This window comes from Notolabrus celidotus, chromosome 11 (assembly GCF_009762535.1).
Source record: "Notolabrus celidotus isolate fNotCel1 chromosome 11, fNotCel1.pri, whole genome shotgun sequence".
NCBI classification, from domain to species: Eukaryota; Metazoa; Chordata; class Actinopteri; order Labriformes; family Labridae; genus Notolabrus; species Notolabrus celidotus.
In genome coordinates, this window is record NC_048282.1 from 29,308,533 (window position 1) to 29,323,473 (window position 14,941).

A 14,941-nucleotide genomic window follows, 5' to 3' on the forward strand; every position below is an offset into this window, starting at 1 on the left:
AATTAGTATTTTATTGATTTTTGCAAAAGACTTATCACATTTGGGTGAAAAACAAATATCTCGTTTTTTTTTACATGAAACAATATATAAATTAAATAATAATAAAATAAATGAACAGATAGATCAAAATAAACACATTTAAATAATAATAATTGAAACAAAAACCCACAGTTACATTATTATTATTTTTTTAAACACAGCTAAAACAAGACCATGATCTACTCCAATTTGATAGCAGCAGTACAATTCTATACAGTATGTGTGCCTTAGTTCAAGCTCAATCCACTTTACCAATGTATTTCCAATAGTCTCCCCACTTTGCCACATATTCCTCCACCATATCCTGACAGCTGAACAAAATCTGTTCATATGATGCTACCTTTGCCAGCTCAGTGAACCACTCATGAAAAGAGGGCTCAGTTGGGTTCCTCCAGTTTCTCATTATGATTTGTTTTCCCACCATTACACTGGTCTGGATAAAGTCCTTGGCCCCACAGTGAGATGTCATTTGTGGATCACTCAGAACGTATAGCCTCAGGCATAGTTCAAAGTTGGTCCTGGTTATAATTTTAATACGTTCATGAACTTTTAGCAAATAGTTCTGTATCATGGGGCATTCCCAAAGTAGATGAAGAAAAGTCCCTTCAGAGTTGCAACATTTCCAACAATCAGCATTGTCCCTGAGGTAATCCTGAACATTCTGGAGGGGGTCCAATAACATTGGTTGAGAATCTTAAATTGAATTAGTCTTATTTTGATTTCCTTGAAATGTTTTTATATATATTGTCCCATTCTTTCTCTGTAACTTCAATATTCAAATCCTCTGTCCAAGTTGACCTCAGAGCATACGATACGGTAACCATCTGCTGGAGAGTCATTGCATAATAGATAGATGCCCAAATGTCCCAAACTAAATTATGATAATCATTATTTTGAAACAAGACCACATCAGTGTTTCAGGGTAACATGTTAACTTGGTCACAGTGAAAAATGATATAGGTGTGTCCATGTTCAATTTGGTTTAGCATGTTATAGTATTAGTCATAGCTAGTTTGCATTTTGCACAGGATTAGTAGAATTTATCCTTTGGGGAAAAAGAATGTCTACGCAAAATTGCATGCTAATGCTTAAATTTTGGAGAGAATTTACCCCGGAGGGAGCCATAAATCTGTCAATTTCACTGCAGTTTATCCATCGCAATATGTTACTCAAAGCTGCATACATCCACGTCAGAGGAAAACCAGTCAATGAGATTTACCCTGAATAGCTACACAAAATTTCATGCTGGTAAGACAATTTTTGATGTATCAAAGTGGTATTTTACACACCAACAAACCAAGATTGCTTTCTATAGAGCTACACAGCCAGCTCAAGTTTCACTATGCTAAATGAAGCCTGTGATAATCATAACTGATGGTCAAGCAGGCAAAGTATAGAAAGTCAGAAGGTCAAATTTTAAACCTTTAAGTCTTTGAAACCAGAGAAAAAGTTGACAACACCAAAATACCCCAAAACGAAAGCATTAGCTCATCACACACAGATTTAGTGGCATGGTAACCGTTTTCCTCACACATGCTTTAGTCATTGACGTAGGGGGAATCCTGTGTAAATCTAAAGGACCCACACAGTGACTAACACATCCCACACTGTAGGATCGACCACCGTGTTACATTATGCTCCTCTGTTGTCACTATTTTTTAACTCTCGATTTTTTCAAATCTCTGCGGTAGAAAAACAAACAAAGCCAGCCAACAGTTACAGTAGTTTATTGTGTTAAATAAATTATATTAATCAGCAACCATCATAAAATACACACACAAAAACAAATAGATAAGTCAACTCACTTGTTTTGTGATGATGAAATTAATATGCCAATGTCATGCACATGGTCTTAAATGCAAACAGGCAATTGCAGAACTGACAGCAAAAAAAGGCGTTTACTACATTGATTACACTGCTTGAATAACAGTTACATAAATAGTGAACTAGATCTATGCCGGAGGGAATGTCAGTGTGATACAAAGTGTTGGATCTGGTATATCTGGAAGATTACGTTCTATCCTCTTTGCTTGAAGTCAGTCATATCCTTACAAGTCAGAGGTAAGCCATGACACATGCATGGGAGTAGTGCCTTTTTCTTTCTTGGTTGGAAAGCGATTTCTCAGCTGCAGCCGTAGGAGTACTGACACACAGTCACACACAGACACACACACATACACACACAGAAAAACAAGCAACCCCAACCCCTCGATTTTCTCAAAGACATCCCTCCCACCTACACAGCATGGATTTCTATCTGATTGCACTTGAGTATCATTAAATTAAACGTTAAACGCAGCCTGTTACATTCCAGTGAAGATCTACACATTTGTTATTGGACGGTTAAGGATTTGATGTGGATGGCAGCATTTTCATCAGTAGGCAAGTCACTTTTGCTCCCGCCTCCAGATGATGACCATGCCGGTGGAATCGGCAGACGCCAGTAAACTCTCGTCACAGTTGAAGCTGACATCCAGCACCGGCCCGCCGTGACCCTGCAACTTGTTTACGATCGCCTTGGTGTTGCGTTCCACATCGAAGAAGTAGACACAGGCGTCCTCGCTGCCTGTCACTGTGTTGAAAGATGAAGAATTTTAATGTCCAAAAGAAATTACAAGGAAAATGGCTCATTAAAAAAGCTCATTTTGACTTGAAAATATGTTTATCAGTAGGCCAAAATGTCCTCAAACAACCTTCAGAGACGCTGAATAAAAATCACAATACAGCCTCTACATTTCTGACAGGAATAAAATATAACTTAAGGGTGCTGCTAGACGCCCCTGAGACACATACACAATTATGCCTTAACACTTCAGAGGTGTCCTTCGGTTTTTCAGTTCACGTACAATACAAAACAATGTAAGCCGCCGTGTTACAGAACCTCAGCACCTTTTGTAACTATAGAATTACATCATCCTTAACAGTTCCTCCAGGGTGTTTCTTTTTAAAGTGAGATACTTGAGTTAATTGGAGAAACCTGATAATTGAAACACTGGGAGGCCTCGCATAATATGAACAAGTTGTGAGGTGAAGAAAGTCAGGTAAGGTAAAACTCAGAGTGAAAAATCTCTGCTGCTAAAAGAACTGCATTTACTGCAACTGAATTTATACAACAAGGTGGGTCACACTGTTGCAAATAGGCTGCTCTTTTGGTAGATGTCTTGATGTACATTCAACAGTTTACTACTCTTAAAGCTTCTGATTAGGTGGCCAACAGCATTTAATGAATGGTGGTCTTTTTTTTTTAATCAAACACAGCAGGGACACTAAGGCTATGTTCACACTGCAGGCAAAACCGGCCCAAATCAATTTTTTTGGGGGTCAAGAGACCAGGTCAGTTTTTTTAGAGGCAGTGTGAACACTCAAATCTGGCCCACATCTGATTTTTTCAAATCAGATTTAGACCACTTCCATATGTGGTCCTGAATCAGACACAGATCAGATTTCTTCAATGTGACCTCAGTGTGAACAGCCAAAGCGGATTTGATGCGCATTTGATACTTTCACGTCACTTTATAGCGACACACGTCACAATTCTGCTCTGCGGTAGCCTTGCAAAAATGGAGGATAGCAACGATGGAGCAAGTCAATGGAAGGACAGCGAGGTCTTGGAATCATATAAATCTATTGGGCGACATTTCCATATAAGCAAAGCTTGAGGGTTCATACCGTAACCGGTCTGTGTTTTGAAAGTATATCGAAAGAACTTGCCAAACGGGGACACAGAAGGACGTGGCTGCAGTGATAAGAAATAAACGAAAATGCTGACTTCCTCCATGTTTAGGTTTGTGAAACAGCTGCATGTGACGTCATTGTTACTGTTCTTTTGCACATGCGGGGCAGTTCGGAGCCGCAAACAGTTCACACTGGAATCAGATACAGGTCACATTATAGATGGTAATGTGAACAGGCAAACAAAAAAATCAGATCTGAGCAAAAAATTGGAATTGAGCATTAAGCCTTGCAGTGGGAACGTAGCCTAAGAGACTCCTTACCCACACAGGCCCCCTGTCTAAAAGACATGAGGGGGCAGAAGATGCTATGAACATGCTGGGAACCATGTTGGATAGGGAAGCTTCTCTTCAGCTGTAGTGTACCATCATTGTCCACCACCCTGCCAACACAAAGGAGGTACACTGTAACTCAACAAAGTCAAAAGAGCACTGTAAATAAATCCTCACATGCAAACTACTCCACTGAAGATGGCATAAAATCATATCACAGCACAGAGGAGACAAATTTCCCTATTAGTTAACAGTGACTTGGCTTTACTGACTGACCTGTACAGCAGCAGCTTATTGACACAGGCGTTAACCAGCAGGGAGGGGTCCCTGGCCTCTCTGCTAATCCAGGACCGAGCAGATATGCTGCAGATGGAGCTGCCTTCACTCACCACCAGACGCTTGGCTTTGGTCAGCTTCCCTGCAGGGGGGGGCAGGCAGACACAGCAGAGACCGGCAGAGACACATCAATCGCTTTCCCTTCCAAAGAGAGACACCACTCGATGCATGATATAAATGCTAATTAGAATTTGGGAGTCAGTAAGCACGCTCTCCACCTTTTGCTGGAATAAAACAATACGAGTAAATTACCTGTGGCCATGTCAAAGAGGAAGGAGAAGATGCTCCCCCTGTCATCGCCTGCCCAAAGGATCCTCCCAGGAGCATCAAAGGAGAGAGACAGCACGCGGCCTGTCAGCTTACTGGAGCCCCCCTTCACCTTCTTCCCAGTGGAGATGTTCACCACCTGCAGATGGTGCTTGCTGTTTCCCACCTGCAAAGAAATAACTAGGAGTGAGGACCCTCATTATTTCCACAAGGCAGCACTGAGAGACTGACTATTTATTTGTTTGGTTTTTTGGTACAATCTGTGAAAACTTGTGCAGTTTGAGATAAATAAATAAATATAGGTACACACAAAAATTGGCTCAAACTTTTTTGTCGTGATGTCCTGGTATGGATTTTACGAACACACATTTTCTAGTTTTAATATCATTGTGGGGGCCTGATGTCAAGCACTTTGATTTTTATGGTGGTGGGGACATTAACGCCACGTACTTTCTGGTTTTAGCATCAGTCAGGGGACTTCAGCTCACAATTTATGGTTACATTTCTTTATAGGGACCATTACTGACACATTGGTTCTGGTTTTGGTATCATCATGGGGACTTTGTTTGACATCCACCATCTGGTTTTTCTATTTATGTTGAGACTTTTACTTACGCACACTGTCCTGTTTGAACAGTTTTGCAGACCTTTATTCACACACACTTTGAGGACAGACAGTTTACTTAAACATGTTCCAGTTTTCTTTCTGTTCTAGAGACTTCAGCATTGTATTTGCTTTTCTATCAATGTTGCATCTTTTAGTGACACACACATTTGTTTTTTAAATGGCACTGGGAGGACTTTACCTGATACACACTTTCTGGTTAATATATAGTAGTGGGAACTTTCAAACACACTCTTTGTTAAATAATATAATAAGGTGCATTTCGATCAAGAGTTCTGGGGTCTTTTAGCCCCCAGAACTACTTTCCCCGGAACTAAAAGTTTCCTCTGCCCCCATTGTTGTCTGCGTTTTGACCGCGGGCTGAAGTCCCGGGTTGATTGTGCAAATCAGGGCCAGTGACGTATGGAGAAAAAATATATATATTAAATAACATTTTGAAATTTTAATAAAAAACTAAACTAGTTTGCATTCCCAGGAACTCTCTATGTGTTCCAACAACTGTGTTAACTCCACAAACACTGTTACATTCAACCGAAATCCCAGGACTTTTGAAAAGTACTACCCCCCAAGCATGGCTTTTCAGGGGGGAGATTAACTACCCCTGAACCAAATTTAGACCCTGGTTCCTCCGTTCGAGACGCACGTAGTTCAGGGGTAAAGTCCCTAGTTCCGGGGTAAAGTTCCTGCGGTCGAAAAACGCCTATAAATACTATTAAAGCAACTTTTACTCACACACTGTTCTACAGTTGTGGGGACTTTTACAGACGCACATGAAGAAGTTTATCTAATCACCTCTATCAATCTGTTATAACATGAGACCTATGCAAGCTGCAACCTCCGGTCTCAAAGTATGAAGCCCATGTGGAAGTGTATAAACTGCAATTCATCGAGAATCCGCTTGAGGCTGGCTGCAGAAACACCAGAAACCACATAGACGCCAATTCAAAAAAGACGATCTTTGCAGCAGAAATAAACATGTTTACAGCCTGGCTTGGCTCTACGTCGCTAATTTCTCTATCGGCACACACTGTACGGGGGGTGAATTTTTTTCTAACGCAACGGTTCAGAAGATATTAAGAGTACGAGTTTTTGCCCAAATAAGGACATGACTGATTTGACTGACAGGCAGGAACAAATAGCTGTTGGCGTGGAGGCTCAAACCCCGCCTCTTTACGTCACACTCCTTCAGCATTTCCAATATGGCTCCCACCAACGATTGGCTTCAAAACAGCGCTCAGGAACAGATGGGTGATGTCACGGATACTATGTCCATTTTTTATACAGTCTATGGACCAATGCAGGGATTCTTTGGGCTATAGACCAGTTAAACCTGTACAAACCTGAATAAACACGTCCCCCCTCCCCCAATAATGTTACTTCTTGCTGTACTGACTATCTGTACAAGAACAATATCCATCTCCTTAATGTTCTGTTTAATGAGACAAAAATGGACACCACTGTAATGTAAAGTGCTTTCATTTATCATTACACTCTTGAATTTGCCATCAAAGAAAAAAATAATAACATAATTTTACAATAAAAGTGTTGTGTTAGATATTTAGTTCTGAATGTCTAACCAACAAAGACATTTAGAAATGTGTTTTTGGGAACAATTGATGTAATTAAATATTAATCAATGGCTGCAGTGTAAAGAAGTACTCCGAAATTTGGAGTAATGAGAAGCAACTGGGAGGTTTTTACTGCTAATTTGGTGTTTTATTTATAGAATTAATTCAAAAATATATAACAGGTTTTTCACTAATTCTTTAATTAAAATATGGGATGATTAATTAATGCTACAGAATCTTGTTTACTTGTAAGGGGAAGTTAAAAGCTGTGAAAAGGGCACTGTCAGTGATTTGAAAATAGTTCAAGGTTACACGACAAGCAGAGTAGAGTTAAATTAAACCTCTTTCTCTGATGCTGATCACCAGGTCCAAAATACAGTGATGTGTAAAACAACTGGCTGTGGGGTAACTGGTACATGACAAAAACTGTATTTTGATAGCTGTCTAAGCTGACCCTAAGCTGTCTTTATAGAGGTCTTTAGATGTACTGTTACCATTAAACATGATCCTGGGAGAATTACATTACAGTGTGCGTGTGTTTGGTTGCAAGGCAAACTCCACAAACAAAATTTGACCGGGATTGAAATTCATGCATTTGAAATGTCAAAATAATGTATCATATACTAAATGAGGTAAAATTCAATCAGGGTATTATAGTCAGATTTATGTAGCTTAGAATAATATTTCCTACTATTGCTGTTTGTTCTGAGGAAGATACAAAATATGAGCAGGATTCTGTTCCTGCAAATTTCAAAACTGTCTTTGTTATCACCCTAAAAGAATACCTTGAAGTAGTGTTGGAGTCAAGACCACATTAACCAAGACCAAGACGAGTCCGAGACCAGAGTGCACTGAGACCAAGACAAGGCCAAGACATTTAGGGATCGAGACCGAGTCAAGACCAAGACCATATATATCAATGAAACATCATTATGAGAGTTAACAAAATAAAAGACTTCTGTTTATTTTATTAAAGTTTGCTTCAAAATAGAATTGAAAGCAACAAACAAGGTTTGGTTTTGTCTTTGTTGCTTTTCTTTGTTTCATTTTGGTTGTCATTAGTTTAACTTTCGCTTTAGATTAGAGTTAAAATGATTTTTTCTGTTGCCTGTGATCTCAGGAGAGGTAGGAGGTCGTAACAGAGCAGGATGATTTTGTAAAGCCTTTTTTTCTCATTATTTATGTGCATTTTCTATTTTCTATTGTGGCCGTAAGGTGAGAAAAAAATGCATGAATTGAGAAAGGGGGGTTCTCTCTTATCACAGTAAGGGACACAGAGTGCATCAGTGGTGGTCTTGACCGGTCTCTAGGGAATAAAATACTGAGTCCGCCCAGTCCGAGACCGAGAGAAGGCCGAGTAAAAATGCTTTCTATTCTGAGACGAGACCGAGACCTTAAATAAGTGGTCTCGAGACCAAGACCGGTCTTGAGTACTACAGCACTACCTTGAAGTACTAAAGGTGAAAGGTAAAACAAAAGGTAAGGAGTAATACAAAATGATCCATCCTAACACAAACATTTTTCAGTTAGGCACTCAAAAAGAACAGTCAAAAAGAGACTCTTCAAAAAGGTGATGACATTTCCCATGTCGGACTCACCACAGTCAGGTTGTTATTCATGGGCTGGAAGGTGCAGCAGAGCAACTCGCTGGATTCTGGGTCTCTGACCTCTCGGATGCACCGTCCGTCCTCCGTGTTCCAGATACGCAGAGTCCCATCCAGGGATGTCGACACAATGATGTCATTGCTCAGGGACCAAGCAAAGTCTGTGACGGGGCCTCCGTGACCTTTTAGTGTCACCTTCACACTGGGAGGAGACGGGGACAAAGTCATGATGGACAGGCTGCCGTCCAGAGAGCAGCAAGCGAGGAGGTGCTTGTCATCATTGGCAAACTGCAACCGTGGAACTGACAAAAGGAGAAGAAGACACTTTGAAATGAAGGTTAATACATGATGTGTGAAATCATACATTTAAAGCCACTTACTTACCAGCAGAGTCTACATGTTGGTCAAATATGTGATGCATGCCAGCAAAAGCATAGTTTTCACTCAAAGATGTGTCTCCTGCCATGGCACGACTGGCCTCTGCCACTGAGGTGGGCACCAAACTGCCCGGAGGCCTGCGGTAGGAAATAAAAACCACCATGTAAGCACATAATCAATACAACACACCTCAGGGTCCTTCCCTACAGCTGACGGCTCGATGTAAGACTGATCTTTACTCGGTGCAACGAAACCAGCATTACAAACGGGAAATTCAACAAAATGCAATGGCTCAAAGGAGAAGCAAATCAAATAGAATTCAATTGCTCAAGGCAATGAGAAAATAAGCCAACTCTAATTTGTAATATCCATGGGAGTTGATTTTGGTACCTCTCATCATAGACAGCTCTGTTCATCTGGGCCTGTAGCTGGTAGGAGCCTCTGCTGACGGACCGGCGGTGACCACGAGCCCCTTGGGCACGGGGGTCCTCCTCAAAGTCCTGTAGAGCAGGGAAGGGGGAGCCGCAGGGAAGAGACAGAACCTCGTAGGAGTGAGTGCAAGTAAAAACAGAGTTGTGAACACAGAATCACAAAATGAACATCATTAAGTTTTGAAATCTCATTGACATTATAATGCATTATTTAGTTTTTGATAGTGCCTGTATACATATGCAATGCCAGCCACTTCAACCAAGCTGCTCAGCTTAATTTGCATGGGCAACAAAAGTGTTGTTTGGCTCTGCTGTTAATGGACAAAAACTTAAGTCTATCCATACAGATGGCCCTTGTGTGCTGTATCTCATGTTGCTATTCCAACTCTAAGATATTTTCTCCTTTTCCAATTCTGCACACAAATTCCCACTCCTATTTGTCTCTCCTACTGTTCCTCCCTTTCTGTTTCTTTGGGTCTGACCTCCATGCGGTCCAGTGTGGTGCGGGAGCTGCGCACACTGCTGGCCCTGAAACTGCTCTGCTCAGACAGGGGCCCGTAGCGCAGGGCCAGCAGCTGACTGCGCAGCCTCAGGTACTGCCTGCGCAGCCCCGGCTCAAAGCCACACTTGGCGTTCTCTCTGAGCAGCTGGCTGCGTCGGCGGATGTACTGAGTTCGGAACTGTGGGAACGTAGGCGTGCGGTAAGCATTGTACCTGGGGAAGGGAAGAGAAGTGACACAACACACACAGTAACTCACAACTGATGCATTAGCAGTTACACGTCTTTATAGCTTCTTCTTCATCTTGTCAGACTATTCAAAGATGCTGCATGGTTGAGTCTCACCTTGCGTCCACTGCCAAAACCTGCTGCCAAACTGCTGCCATTACACAAGGACTCTGGGTAGAGAGGAATCCTCTGCCAGGGCAGATACCTGAGAAAACACACAGCAGCCATGTCACAACTTTACTAGTATAACATCTTTCCTTAACATGATCAAGAAGCTGTGCTAACATGAGGAACACATTCATATGAATAGACAGTCATCCCCACCCTCCTCACATCCAGTGATGATGCAGTATCAAATGGCAGCACACAGAAAACACCTCAGTATGAAGCTGTTTCGCTATGTCAGTAAATAACACAAGTAAATACCTCACCAGCATTAATGTATTTATGAAAAGGGAGCAGAATAATTAATGTTTGGGTGACTTCTGTCTGATAGCAGGAAAGACTTCCTGACAGCTAACGTCGCAAAGCTAGCTTACACTAGCTAGCATTAGCCACAACATCAGATGCAACATCCTCACATTAAACCCTCTTTTCCATTCATTCTTTATTCTAAATGGATCCTCTATCAGGTAGTACTTTCTGTGAGTCTGTAAGGCATTCAGCTGTGTTCATTTCGGTAATAAATGCCGAGAAATACGTCCTGAAACGGCTCACCTTCCTTAGCTTTTCTCCATCGCTGCTTTTTCTGTCAAGTCACGTGACGCGGAGTAACCAGCCCACTTTGTGATGTGGACCTTCATGAATCCGGATCACAAATCACAGGGTTCACAGTATCTCATGTATGATGTTGGCATGTGATTGACTAAAATATATATGGATATATATGCATGTTTATATGTATGCATGTTTATATGTATGCATGTGATTGACTGAAATATATGTGGATATGTATGCATGTTTATATGTATGCATGTGATTGACTAAAATATATAAGGATATATTTGCATGTTTATATGTATGCATGTGATTAACTTAAATATATGTGGATATATATGCATGTTTATATGTATGCATGTGATTGACTAAAATTTATGTGGATATGTATATGCATGTTTATATGTATGCATGTGATTGACTAAAATATATGTGGATATATATGCATGTTTATATGTATGCATATGATTGACTAAAATATATGTGGATATATATGCATGTTTATATGTATGCATGTGATTGACTAAAATATATAAGGATATGTATGCATGTTTATATGAATGCATGTGATTAACTAAAATATATGTGGATATATATGCATGTTTATATGTATGCATGTGATTGACTAAAATTTATGTGGATATGTATATGCATGTTTATATGTATGCATGTGATTGACTAAAATATATGTGGATATATATGCATGTTTATATGTATGCATATGATTGACTAAAATATATGTGGATATATATGCATGTTTATATGTATGCATGTGATTGACTAAAATATATAAGGATATGTATGCATGTTTATATGAATGCATGTGATTAACTAAAATATATGTGGATATGTATACATGTTTATATGTATGCATGTGATTGACTAAAATTGATGTGGATATGTGTATGCATGTTTATATGTATGCATGTGATTGACTAAAATATATGTGGATATGTATGCATGTTTATATGTATGCATGTGATTGACTAAAATTTATGTGGATATGTATATGCATGTTTATATGTATGCATGTGATTGACTAAAATATATGTGGATATATATGCATGTTTATATGTATGCATATGATTGACTAAAATATATGTGGATATATATGCATGTTTATATGTATGCATGTGATTGACTAAAATATATAAGGATATGTATGCATGTTTATATGAATGCATGTGATTAACTAAAATATATGTGGATATGTATACATGTTTATATGTATGCATGTGATTGACTAAAATTGATGTGGATATGTGTATGCATGTTTATATGTATGCATGTGATTGACTAAAATATATGTGGATATGTATGCATGTTTATATGTATGCATGTGATTGACTAAAATATATGTGGATATGTATGCATGTTTATATGTATGCATGTGATTGACTAAAATATATAAGGATATGTATGCATGTTTATATGAATGCATGTGATTAACTAAAATATATGTGGGTATGTATGCATGTTTATATGTATGCATTTGATTGACTAAAATATATGTGGATATGAATGCATGTTTATATGTATGCATGTGATTGACTGAAATATATGTGGATATGTATGCATGTTTATATGTATGCATGTGATTGACTAAAATGTATGTGGATATGTATGCACGTTTATATGTATGCATGACTGTACTTGTGTATGCACGTTTATATGTATGCATGTTTATATGTATGCATGAATGTACTTGTGTCTGTGTGCATGTGTATGTGTATGCATGAATGTACTTGTGTATGTATGTATGTGTATGTATGCCTAAATGTACTTGTACCTATGTGCATGTTTATATTTATGCATTTACATATGGATATGTGTGTGTATGTATATGTCTATATATATTTTCTTGGTGAATCCCTCAGTGATTGTTTTTTTTTGCTTTTATTTGTGATTTTTATATGGCTCCTATGTTGTGGAGGGAAGTATTGTTGTTGATGCAGACCAATATAAACCTAATCTAATCTAATCTAATCTATGTATAATGATAATCCAAACTCAGTTTGATTTGATTAGAAAATGTATCAGACCAAAAACAGACACTTCCTGGTTCACAGCTTTATTGTTTGTATGGGATAGAAATTATGTATATTTCTGAGCAATCAATTATGTGTTTCCATCCTTTTGTCCATCCTGCACACAAGCAGAAATAACAATAACACTACTATTGTTTCCATATCAGGAATGGTGCCTTCAGGGACTAAAGAGGTCCTAGAGTCAACACAATAGGCCACAGCAGGCAAAGATAGCAAATTTGAGTCTCACTTAATGATCCTCTCTATTGTCCCCCACTCATTTCTACGGAAGAGGATTAGGCCACTGATTTTTTTTTTTAAATTAAGATCAAATATATTTTTTTTATGTTTTTGTTCTAAGAAAAAGGTCAGAATTCTGATTTTTTTTTTTCTCAGACTAATAATAAAATATATTGGCCCTAAAAAAAAATTTCTTCAGTGGATTAAAGTCAGAATTCTGAGAATAATGTCAGAATTCCGACTTTTTTCTCAAAACAAAAACATAAAAAAAATATATTGGACCTTAATTTATTTTTTTTCAGTGGCCCTAATCCTCTTCGGTATATTTCGTTGGACTCGTTTAGTGTAAAAAAATATTTAAAAATCTTCATATTTTAGTTCCAGGGGACAAAATTCCCATTAAATAACCATCCAGTGTTAGGATGGCTGATCAGCTTGCGAATAAAGATCCCTGACCTAGTGCACCATTAAAAATGAAAACACTATTACATCACTGCTACATGATTGAAATGCTTTCTTGTCATGGACAATAGGTGAGCACACAGTTCCAGTGGCTTCACAATGGCAGTATTACAAGGTCAGCTCGGAGGTTTCGCCTGGCTCAGCAAAGACCTGCAGGGCCACGGGGCATGCTGCTCAGCTGACGGGGCTCTTTGCTTGTTCACGGTGCTCTTTCTCGAAGGGGCCCCAGTGACAGAGCCATTCACAAGCATGGGCCATAAATGACCGAGGTGAACACCACATTTAGCACTGCATTCTCAAAAATCAGCACTGACTCTGGAGCTCAGCCAAAATGCCGGGAACGAAAGGTAGGCCCAGGCAAAGTGGAACACTGAACTGTGTGCCTAGAAACTATTATTGGTTTGAATCTATTTTGAAAAAGGAGGAGCTGTAAATTCAATTACTGAAAAAAAATTAGATGACTTAATAAAAGTGTGACACAAGTGATTGAAAGTTTCCAATTTTTTCAGGTAATAAGTCGGACAAGAAGTCAGCTACCAAGGTGAGAAAATCATGTCTAAATGTGACAGTTTTCTTCTCACTCTGTGTATTTTTGTTCCTCCTCTTTATTAATGTTTGCCTTAATTTTACAGCAACCTCAGAGTCCTAAAGAGCAGCCGAAGAAAGCTGATCAGAAAGGAGATGATAACAAGAAGCAAGGAGGTAAACATTTATATCAACCTACATTTTATTGCACGTTTATTAAACCCACTGACCCTTAAATAACATGATTTGCAAACAGAAAAAATGTAGCTTTGTGTAGGGTTAAATCAGGCCCTCAGTGCTTTGGGACAACATTAGAAATTCCCACATGCCCTGACACACAGTGTGGAAATGTGGGGCTGTGATTGCTGTGTCCCCAGTGAAGCTATCTGTCCGTGTTTCATCCCCTCGCAGGACAGCCGAAGGGAGAGAAGCAATAACTTCCAGGCGTTTGTGAAGATGGCTTTGGAGACACTGCTGGGGTCCTGTCGTCGTAAACATGGGGGCCCTCGGGGCAAACAGGACTGAGTGCATCTCCGCATTTACCCTCCCTCCCCCTCTGTGCCTGCAGACTGGGCTGTTGTGCGGCCAGTTCCAATACAGCATCTGCTCTCCTCCCACAGAGGCAGAAAGCGAACCTGCTGATCTCCATCCATCACCATCTGTTGTTCAACCTCTGGTCTTTTCCTCCCTTATTCAAACTGTTCTCTGTCCCCTGTCCCAGCTCTGGATGCTCAGAAATAGACTCCAGGTTAAACCGGACCATTGCTTTGAGCTAAAAAAAAAGTTAGTCACCCCTTTCTAATCCTCCCCTAACTCACCCTATAGCATGATAGACTGTCTAACAGTTCATACATTCTCTTCTTGTAAATAGTAAATCAAATAAATACTATTTCATACAGCATTCATGTTCATCTGATTCCTATTTTCATCTTCTGAGTCTTGTATCTTTCCATTTTTCCACATTGACTTAAACAGACAAAAGACATCAGAG

General features: G+C 39.4%; 1 protein-coding gene across 1 annotated transcript; it reads right to left on the reverse strand.

The window, feature by feature from the left end:
- Positions 1-1,750: 1,750 nt before the first annotated feature.
- Positions 1,751-10,820, reverse strand: wdr13 (WD repeat domain 13). The gene is made up of 10 exons (XM_034695950.1): positions 10,697-10,820; positions 10,097-10,184; positions 9,735-9,966; positions 9,212-9,321; positions 8,828-8,958; positions 8,438-8,745; positions 4,632-4,812; positions 4,320-4,461; positions 4,035-4,153; positions 1,751-2,611 (listed from the first exon to the last, which is right to left on the reverse strand). The coding sequence occupies exons 2-10, from the start codon at positions 10,135-10,137 to the stop codon at positions 2,427-2,429; spliced, it is 1,449 nt and encodes a 482-aa protein (XP_034551841.1). The 5' UTR covers positions 10,138-10,184; positions 10,697-10,820; the 3' UTR covers positions 1,751-2,426.
- Positions 10,821-14,941: the final 4,121 nt, after the last annotated feature.

Excerpts from the sequence above, each read along its gene's own strand:
- wdr13 (XM_034695950.1), bottom strand. The coding sequence starts at position 10,137 with ATGGCAGCAGTTTGGCAGCAGGTTTTGGCAGTGGACGCAAG. Across the intron at positions 8,959-9,211 it reads AGAGCTGTCTATGATGAGAG|GCCTCCGGGCAGTTTGGTGC; the intron begins GTACCAAAATCA and ends TTCCTACCGCAG. Across the intron at positions 4,462-4,631 it reads CCTCTTTGACATGGCCACAG|GGAAGCTGACCAAAGCCAAG; the intron begins GTAATTTACTCG and ends CCCCCCCTGCAG.